This window comes from Bos javanicus, chromosome 19 (genome assembly GCF_032452875.1).
Source record: "Bos javanicus breed banteng chromosome 19, ARS-OSU_banteng_1.0, whole genome shotgun sequence".
NCBI classification, from domain to species: Eukaryota; Metazoa; Chordata; class Mammalia; order Artiodactyla; family Bovidae; genus Bos; species Bos javanicus.
This window is the reverse complement of record NC_083886.1, coordinates 41,511,211-41,520,708: the sequence shown is the minus strand read 5'-3', so window position 1 is coordinate 41,520,708 and position 9,498 is coordinate 41,511,211. Positions and strand designations below refer to the sequence as shown.

Sequence of the window (9,498 nt, the reverse complement as noted above, 5' to 3'; positions counted from 1 at the left end):
CTGTCCGAAAGGCCTGACTCCCCAGCCTCTCCTCTCCTCAGGATTAGCCAAGGTTGGGGTGCTTCGGTCACAAGTGGCCGCGCTGGGCCTGCCAAGTCTGGCCTGATGGCTGGCTGTGGTGGCTGGTCCTTCTCAAAGTCCCCCTAGGACAACACCACTTGCCAGCAGGAGGGCTGCAGAGAAGGAGGGGCTCTCCAGGGAGGATCCCCTACCGGCGGTTTAGGAATTCCACCTGGCAGTCAGGCAGTCGTGGGGGAAAAGAACAGCCAGGACCTGGCTCTCCCACTGTGATTTGGGGCCATTCTGAGGAGTCCGTTTCCTCACCTGCAAAATGGGATACCACGTCGTGCCCAACCAATTGAAAAGACAAAGCTTATACAAAATTAAAGAATGAATCGCACGTACTGATTCATTGTACCAATTCATTCATGTACCGAATCACATGTATGCTCAGTCATGTCCGACTCTTTTCGACCCCATGGACTGTAGCCTAACAGGCTCCTCTGTCCATGGGATTTTCCAGGCAAGAGTACTAAAGTGGGTTGCCATTTCCTTCTCCAGGGGTTCTTCCTGACCCAGGGATCAAACCCGGGTCTCCCGCATTGCAGGCAGACACTTTACCCTCTTAAGCCACCAGGGAAGCGACCCCATGGACTATACAGTTCATGGAATTCTCCAGGCCAGGCTACTGGAGTGGGTAGCCTTTGCTTTCTCCAGGGGATCTTCCCAACCCAGGAATCGAACTGGGGTCTCCCACATTACAGGCGGATTCTTTACCAGCTGAGCCACAAGGGAAGCCCAAGAATACTGGAGTGGGTAGCCTATCCCTTCTCCAGCGGATCTTCCCAACCCAGAAATTGAACCGGGGTCTCCTGCATTGCAGGTGGATTCTTTACCAACTGAGCTATGAGGGAAGCCCATCACCAAGTACCAATTACCCAGCTTCAAATAGTCATGACTATGCTCACACTCTCTCCCCTAACCTCTAGGTTATTTTAAAAACAAAGTTGAGAAGAGAACTTAGGCCAAGGGGTCCCTTCCAGGACTGGTGCTGCCAGTGCCGACCCACACCTCCACAGGAGACCCTCCAACACTAGTAGAATGCACTTTCTTAGAATCCGAAAGCTATAATGTGAGGAGCTCAAAGACCCTAGGAGGAGATTCAAATGCTGCTGCTGCTGCTGCTAAGTCACTTCAGTCGTGTCTGACTGTGTGACCCCATAGATGGCAGCCCACCAGGCTTCCCCGTCCCTGGGATTCTCCAGGCAAGAACACTGGAGTGGGTTGCCATATCCTTCTCCAATGCATGAAAGTGAAAAGTGAAAGTGAAGTCGCTCAGTCATGTCTGACTCTTAGCGACCCCATGGACTGCAGCCTACCAGGCTCCTCCATCCAGGGATTTTCCAGGCAGGACTGTTGGAGTGGGGTGCCATTGCCTTCTCCAAGATTCAGATGAAGGAGCATCAAAGACCTTTGGTGAAAAACCTCAGCTGCACGTCTAGGCAGCATGAGTACCAACTACCAGCCATAGTAAATGAGACTCTTTTGGGTCTCCCAGTCTTTTCCAGTGGCCCAGTCAAGATCATACAAAGCAGAACTATCCAGTTAAGCCAGAAAATCATGAGAAATAATTTTTAAGCCCCCCAAAACAAAGCTGAGGACCTCTTGGTGGTCCAATGTTTAAGAATCTGCCTGCCAATGCAGGAGAATCGAGTTTGACTCCTGGTTCAGAAAGGTCCTACATGCCATGGGGTAATTGAGCCTGGGCGCCATAACTACTGAAGCCCATGAACCCTGGAGCCTGTGCTCTGCAAGCAGAGGAGCCACCACAGTAAGAAGTCCACGCGCCAAACTAGAGCAGCCCCCACTCTCTGCAACTAGGGAAAGCCCATGCACAGCAATGAAGACCCAGTGCAGCCAAAACTAAAAATAAATAAGACATTTTTTAAAACTCTTTTTAAAAAGCTGAGACATCGTTTCACTCATAAGTACTTCAGAATGAATCTCTTAAACGTGAAGACTTAAAAAAAAAACCCATAACCACAATACCACTATCACTCTTTAAAAAGTTAACCATAATTCCTTAATATTATCAAATATCTCATCAGAGTTCAAAGTTTCCCCAATTGCTCATAAATGCTTCTTATAGTTCACTAGTTTGGATTTGAATCAAATAGGTCAACACATTACATCTGCTTGATAAGTGTCTAAATTTCTTGAAACCTAGAGATTTCCCATCTTTTCTTTTCTTGTAATTTTTTGTTGTTGAAGAAACCGGGTTATCTGTTCTGTAGTTTCCCAGTCTGGATTTTGGTCATCGTATCCCCGCATGTCATTTCACATGTTCCTCTGATTTTTTATAAAACTCGTCATTGGATGCAGGGAGCTTGATTTCTTGGCAAAAATAATGCCTCAGTGAGTTTCATGTGTCTGGAGGGAGGTTCTCTCTCTTTGTGATCTGAAGATTGAGCAGCATTTCAGGGGTTGCCAATCTGATATCTTTCTTATAAAGTTTTCCCATCATGTAGGAGCTGAAACTATAAAGCTCTTAGACAAAAAGATAGACTGGCATGGGCAGAGGCCAGACCCTGCAGGGTCTATCTGGGCTGAAGTGGAGGCATGGTGCAGGGAGGGGCAGGGAGCAAGCAGAGTGCTATTTTGGAAATACCACTCTGGATGTTGAAGGACAGATTGGAGAGGAAGCCAGACTCAGGGGGCTGAGTGCTGTGGGATTCCACCATGGCTTTCTGGAGAAAACAGAACAACAAACAGTACAGAAAACAGTGGAACCAACTGTAAGGACAGAAAGCAGATCTTCGGTTGGGGAGGGAGGAGTTGAACACAGGGACCCACTGGAGGTAAGGCAATGGAGCCATTGTGTGACTTGGTGATGATGGACTGTGTGTTTGTCAGGACTCATTACCCTACCAGGTAGCCCAGGACTTGCCGAGGACATGGATGCTGTCTGACCCATCTCCGGCTCCCAGGCCCTGTTAGAGTGACCTCCGGGCTTTAGGTCCCGTCAGGAAGCCTCACCTGGATGACAGTCCCCTGTTTGTTCATTCATTTAACAAGCCATCCTTGGGCACCTACTATGAGCCAGTAGGTGGTACCAAGACTCTACTGAGTACCGAGACTCTCTGATGACCAAGAGCTCCTCAAGAAACATCGGGCTTGGGGACTTCCCTAGTGGTCCAGTGGCTAATGTCGGGGACCCAGGTTCGATCCCTGGTCAGGGAACTAGATCCACATATTACAACTAAAGAGGTCACATGCCACAACTAAGACCTGGTGCAGCCAAATAACTACTTTAAAGAAAGAAAGAAACATCCAGGTTTGGCTTCACACGGCCTGGATCCATCTGACACATTTTCAAGAGTTTGACTGGTGCCCATCTCTCTTGGTGGGCTTCCCTGATAACTCAGTTGGTAAAGCATCCGCCTGCAAAGCAGGAGACCCCAGTTCAGTCCCTGGGTCAGGAAGATCCACTGGAGAAGCAATAGGCTTATTCTTGGGCTTCCCTTCTGGCTCAGCTGGTAAAGAATCCTCCTGCAAAGCGGGAGAGCTGGGTTCGATCCCTGGGTTGGGAAGATCCCCTGGACAAGGGAAAGGCTACCCACTCCAGTATTCTGGCCTGGAGAATTCCATGGACTGTAGAGTCCATGGGGTCGCAAAGAGTCAAACACGACTAGCAACTTCCACTTTCACCTCTCCTGATCACCCCCAGCCCCAGCTAGCTGGGCCTTGCCAGACAGAACTCACAGGTGTACCAAAAAATAATCTTTATTGTCACTAGTATAAAACAGAGATCAACTGGCCTCTCAGTCTGTACAAAATGTGGGTGTAAAGACCACCTGGGCTGCCCCCATTTCTCCCATAATGTCCTGTCCCAGAGCAGCACCCTGGAGCTCCGTGAAGGGGAGAGGGCCACACAAGTGCCTTCCCTGAAGGAGAAGTTGAGGGTGGACTGGGTGGGGAGCACCTTCTGCTTGAGGGAGGCAAGGAGCAGAGGAGAAAACTGGAGTAGGGGAGCTCCCAGCCATTCATGATGATCCTGGCCTCACCTTCTACCCACTCTGAGTCTGCTCCAGGGCGGGCAGCTCCGGAGGAGGGGGGGCAGCCTGGGGTGGGCCGAGATGTGACCGGCCCGTGCAGTGGTCAGAGGGCCACGCGGGTGCAGCAGTAGCGCAGCAGGCAGGGCAGGATGCCGCGGTTCAGCTGGTGGAACTCCACGAGCTGCAGCAGGTCGGTGAAGCGAGTCTGGCCATCGTCCATGCTGAAGTACAGGCGCCCCTCCTCCTCGCTCTGGGGTGTGGCCACAGTGGGTGGGAAGTCAGGGAGGGGTAAGGGCCTGGAGGAGTGCCCTCCTGGGCCAAGGCTGAGGTCCCCATTGCTTGTGCAGCAGCAAGGAAAGAGGGGAGACCCCAGGCACCCTGGGGGCGGGGTAGGGAGGACGGGCTGCTGGGCGTTTCTGCGGCAGGAAGCAGGGATACTCACCGGCAGGATAAGGTAATGTTTGACTTTCTGCACGTGGCACAGAGAAAGCACAAAGCCCTGTGGGTTCCGCTGACTCTCTCGGACCAGGAACAGGCTGCCAGGAGACAAGGCAACGTGACCGGAGGACACGAGGCCACCACCCGGACCCAGGTCTGTTTCCTCCCTGGTCTGCTGCCCTGCCCAGCCCAGTCCCTTACCCATCAACCAGGCCCTGCTGCCTGATGAGCCGCTGGCTCTCCTCGCGAGAAATGCGTCCATGGAACCAGGGTTGTGTGCGGTGGATGGCTGGGGTGAGAGGAGGCAGATGGGTGGTCACTCCGGGGCGGGGACCCTCCTTCTCACCACCCGCAACAGGAATGCTCAGAGAAGCCATACCAGCCCCTGCCCCTGAGGACAGCGGGCCCTCACCCACCTGCACTGAGGCTCGTGCCCGAGCTGGGGGTGGGCAGGCTGAGACGGTGGTTCGTTTTCTTCTGCAGAACAGTGGGGGACACGGGGGATCAGGGCACGGCTGGAGCATTACTAGCCCCTCAAGAATATAGAGCCTCTTTCTGCAGCTGGGTGCCTCCCCTCGCCCCTCGCTATCCTCTTCCCGCTCCATGGAAGCCCAGATGGAGAGCAGTACAGACAAGCAGCTGAGTGTAGCCCCCTCACCCGCCAGGCCTGGGCCTCCTCCAGGGCGGCGCTCAGAGCTTCCCGGGGGTTCTCAATGACACGCCCAGCATGGCCGGAGAAGTCCATGGCCACCAGGGTGTTGTCTGAGACACTCCTCTGCAGGTTGGACAGGACGGGAGAGGGGTCAGATGGGACCTCAGTATCCCTGGCATGGGGCCTGGGTGCCTCCCCTCCCCCTCCCACAACACCCTATGAACACTCACCGAAGGTGGGGAACCCCCACAGGGTGGGCACATGTGGCGGCACAGTGTCTGCTGGTAATTCTTATACAGCTGTACCCCAAACTGCGAGGTGGAGAGAGAAAGAGGCCAGAGGTCACACAGATGCTGGGGGCTCCGCTGTGGTGCCCCGCCCAGACCAGGACTCCCCAAGAATCGGGCAACATCCCTGCCCCTGGTTGAGGGGCTTCCTGAAGCCAGAGCCGCAACTCCAGTCTTGGACGAAGGATTCTGAGAGAGCAGAGCTATGATGATGCCCTCTCATTCCAGAGACTTCCTGGGGGCAGAACTATGACTCCTCCCTCACGCCAGGGATCCCGAGAGCTGGGTCAGCCCCCCAGCCAGTGCCAGGACCTCACCTTGAAGAGGCGGAAGGCGGCTAACCAGCAGGAGCGGCTCCGCTCATCCTCAGTGCAGAAGAGGCGAAGCCCCTTGTGGCCATTTCGAAGCTTGTTTGGCTGCAGGGAGAGGAAACTGCCTGGTCCCACATCTGCCTTTAGAACCAGATACCGTCTCCCGTCTCCGTAGGGCAGGGCAGGGTGCAAGGAGAGGAGGCTGAGGGTCCCAGAAGCAGCTCAGAAGCCCCAGGTAGGATCCTCACCTTGATACAGAAGCCGAAGTCTGTGGGCATCCCATAGAGCTTGCGGCCCTGGGTCACCACGTACACATTGGACTCGTTCACATCTGCTACGTACTGCAGGTGCCTCGGATCCTGCGCAGCACGAGTGAGCAAGACTTCGTACAGGCAGACCCTATGCTCCTCTCACCATCCCCCCTCAACCAGCTGGGGAGAGTCCAGGCCCAGAGAGGAGCAGAGAAGTGCCCCAGGTCACACAGCACATAGAAGCAGAGCCAGGACTTGAACTCAGTTCGCCTGCCTCTCCCACTGCTACCTTCTGGGGCAGGTGAGCTGGGAGGGGAAGAGGGGTAGCTGAGGGTCTCAGGGCCTAGAGGGTGAAAGGTCTAGGAGTTCCCACAGAGAAGGGGCAGCTTCTAGAAGCACCAGGGATGGGGTCTCCCAGGGGCCGGGGCTGTCACCTTTAAGACCTCACCTTGGAAGTGCCCTTGGTGGAGTAATACAGGCCAGAGCGGCGCAGGAAGCAAAAAAACCGTTTCCAAAGCTTGCGCCCTGACCCCCGGAGCTGCAGGAAGCCCTGGATCTCTGGGAAGCTGCCTGCATTCAGGAAGTTCTGAGGACAGGAGAGCAGGGTGAGAGCCTAGAGGTGGCCACACACACACACACACACACACACACACACACACACACACGCCTTCCTAGCACCTGCCTTGGTGGCAGGGGTTTACATTTACTGTCATGTAACAGAGGAAGAAACTGATGCTTAGGGCGGTGCTGGGCTTTCCACCCCATAGAGGGACGGCACGAGCTTCCCGGCCAAGAAGCCCCGGGCGATCCTGGGGAGTCACGGCCATGAAATGGGAGTGGGCCCTCACCTGGATGACGTCCTCATGGGACATGCCTGTGTGTGCATCCAGACAGCTAGAGACCATCTTTTCTGGGAACAGGGAGTGCTGGGGGCAAAAGGAGCCAGGAGTCAGGGACTGAGGATCCGGGTAGAGGTTGAGGTTTCTGGGCCCAGAACCCCCTCTTACACACACTCACTGGAGTGCTCTTGAACAGCTCGTATTTGGCAAAGTTCTTCCGGAAGACGATGCGGCTGTCTCCACCAATAGGCCAGGCAGCCTGCACTTCTGCCACTGACTCATGGTCCTCCAAGGCCCGCTCTGGGGTCAAGGGCAAAAAGCAGGGGTCAGTGGAGGCCAGTCAAGTGTGAAGCACTGCCTCCCAGGCCAGGCAGCCCCCTGTGCCCCAACTTACCCAGTGCTAGGTAGGGGTGGCACTCCACCAGCCCCCAGTTCTCGTCACTCAGGGCGTGAGATCGCTGCACCAGCATCTCGCACACATAGCGAGCCGTGGCACCTGTCGCCACCTCCACCGAGCGGCAGGTCCCATCTTCACTGTACACCTTTATGACCTGCACCCCAGGAATGGCAGGTGACGCAGGGAAGGGCAAAGGGTGGTTCTCTCCCATCCCCCTCTGCTCTACCCTCTGGGATCCTTGACCAAATCCCCTCCACCCAGCCAAGGTGGCACTGTATCTGCCCCATCCCCTAGCACCCCATGCTCCCTGCCTTCTGTTTCCCAGGGCAACTCACATGGGGGCAGCTCGTGTCTCGAGGGAGCAGCCCCCTTGCACTGGAGGACCCCCCAAGAATGGGGCTCTGTGAAGAAGGACTGCAGAGCTCAGGGAAGGGGTTGGGGATGGAGGGCAGAGAGGTTGACTGCAGCTCCTCCTCTCGAAGAAGTTTCCTGGGGTGGGAGATGGAGGGGAGGAGTTGACGGTAAGCTTCTGTGCATTACTCCAGTGCTGACCGCTCACTCCCCCCAGCCTCCCTCCATCGGCCGACACCCCATTTTACCTGCTGGTTGGAATGGGCAGAGGCTGGGACCTCTTCACCTCCCCAGACAGAGGGGCATCGAGAGGCGGGGGAGTCCCAGGAGGGGTCCCAGAGGCCAGGTACAGGTCTTCTGGGGAGCTGCTGAGATGGAGCGGAGATAGACCCAGCTCCATGACCTCTAAGGGAGAAGAGAAACAGCTGCTCTTGTGCCCTGGTCCTGGGGATAGGGGCCAAGGGGACCCAGACCTCCTTCACCCTTCAGTCGGGTGCCCCTCAGAGTTTATCGGGCCCCTCCTTGATCTCCCCCTAACTGGGGTTCCCTGGAGCCTCTGGCGAAGGGCAGAGTGAGCCCCTGTTACAAAAAGGGACTCTGAGTCCTGAGAAAGAAGCATTCCTGCCTCATCACAGGTGAGACAGGGAGCAGATCAGCGTTTGGACTCCCAGTCCAGTGCTCTTCCTGACCCCAGGTTGCCCAGGGGAAGAGCTGGGAGGGTCCCCTCACCACAGGCCAGGCAGCAGCGACCGACTCCCTGACCCCCACACAGCCCGGTTCAGTGTCACCCTTGCACTTCCCAGCGTGGGGCACTCACTCCTCTGGGCTCTGCCCCAGGTTTTCCCAGGGCTTTGTTGCCAGAGCCTGTTGTGGCAACGCCTGCTCAAGTGCTGAGTGATGCACAGAAGGAGAGAAGGAGGTGGGGAAGGACAGGAACCAGGAGGGCAGGAGGCGGGCTCAGCTGCAGTGGGAGGGAGAAGGCGAGCCTGGGGCCCGCTCCCCAGCGGCCCCCAAACCTTGTGTGCCTTCCTTAGACCCCTCCCCCTCCCCAACTTTCTTGAGGCCTCAACGCCAGAGCCACCTCCTTTGAGAAACCTTCCTGGATTTTCCACATTCAGACTGAAGGGCTCCCTCTCAGCCCTGTGCTGGGGCCTCCGCACCAATGACTGTGCACCTGTCTTATCCACCCAGTGGTCTGAAGATGCCCAACCATCCCAGGCAAGGCCAGGGTCTTACCCACGTTTTATTGCCCATAGGCACTACACGGCATCCAGGAGATGGGGATGGCCACCAGCAGGTGGAGGCATCGCAAGCCCCTCCTCCCCAGGAACCAAGACCCTTTAGGCTGGGCTGAGACCTGGGAGGGACCTGGGAGGACCTGCCGTTCTGTCCCCTGCCTGTGCTCCAGATACTGGGCCAGGGCTGTTAGCTTGCCTAAGGTGCCCAGGATCTGCCCCCCGTCCCGGCACCCAGGATGAGGCAGGTCCCCAAACTTTAAGTGAGGACATAAGGAGATTTGGGGGACAGGTGAGTCAGGGTGGGGCGGGACACACTGCCTGAAGCTCTCCATTCATCCTTGACTCATCTCCACTACTTCCTGGCTTAGGAGAAACACAAACAACCCTGCCTCTACCCATCCCCTCCACTCCCCCAGCTCCCCCCACAACAGGATTGGGGAGGAGGAAGATGTGGGTGGGGTGGGGGGAGGCTGAGGCTCCTCTGACATCATCTCCTCCTCCCCACCTTTGGCCTACCTCCAGACCAGGTCCAGGTGCAACCTGCAAAGGGCCCCCGGTAGCCACCACCCAGCCCAGGAGCCCCCTCACCCAGGAGGGAGAGAAGAAAAGCCTGACGGGGATTCATAAGCCCATCTGGAGTGGAGCTGACCTCACAGGGGTGCCCCTGGGGTACCTAAAG

At 56.3% G+C, this 9,498-nt stretch overlaps 1 protein-coding gene across 2 annotated transcripts; it reads right to left on the bottom strand.

The window, feature by feature from the left end:
* Positions 1 to 3,767: 3,767 nt before the first annotated feature.
* On the bottom strand, positions 3,768 to 7,981 carry GRB7 (growth factor receptor bound protein 7). Of its 2 annotated transcripts, none has more exons than XM_061391645.1 (14): positions 7,830 to 7,981; positions 7,566 to 7,719; positions 7,228 to 7,384; positions 7,012 to 7,133; positions 6,843 to 6,920; positions 6,443 to 6,580; positions 5,992 to 6,102; positions 5,750 to 5,848; positions 5,376 to 5,456; positions 5,152 to 5,268; positions 4,910 to 4,970; positions 4,695 to 4,782; positions 4,498 to 4,591; positions 3,768 to 4,305 (listed from the first exon to the last, which is right to left on the bottom strand). In XM_061391645.1, the coding sequence occupies exons 1-14, from the start codon at positions 7,979 to 7,981 to the stop codon at positions 4,159 to 4,161; spliced, it is 1,599 nt and encodes a 532-aa protein (XP_061247629.1). In that variant the 3' UTR covers positions 3,768 to 4,158. The 2 variants fall into 2 exon arrangements, with proteins under 2 accessions (XP_061247629.1, XP_061247630.1); XM_061391646.1 differs by having other exon boundaries at positions 3,768 to 4,236.
* Between the last annotated feature and the right edge of the window lie 1,517 nt (positions 7,982 to 9,498).

Excerpts from the sequence above, each read along its gene's own strand:
- GRB7 (XM_061391645.1), bottom strand. The coding sequence starts at position 7,981 with ATGGAGCTGGGTCTATCTCCGCTCCATCTCAGCAGCTCCCCAGAAGAC. Across the intron at positions 7,720-7,829 it reads CTGCCCATTCCAACCAGCAG|GAAACTTCTTCGAGAGGAGG; the intron begins GTAAAATGGGGT and ends CTCCCACCCCAG. Across the intron at positions 4,306-4,497 it reads AACATTACCTTATCCTGCCG|AGCGAGGAGGAGGGGCGCCT; the intron begins GTGAGTATCCCT and ends GCCACACCCCAG.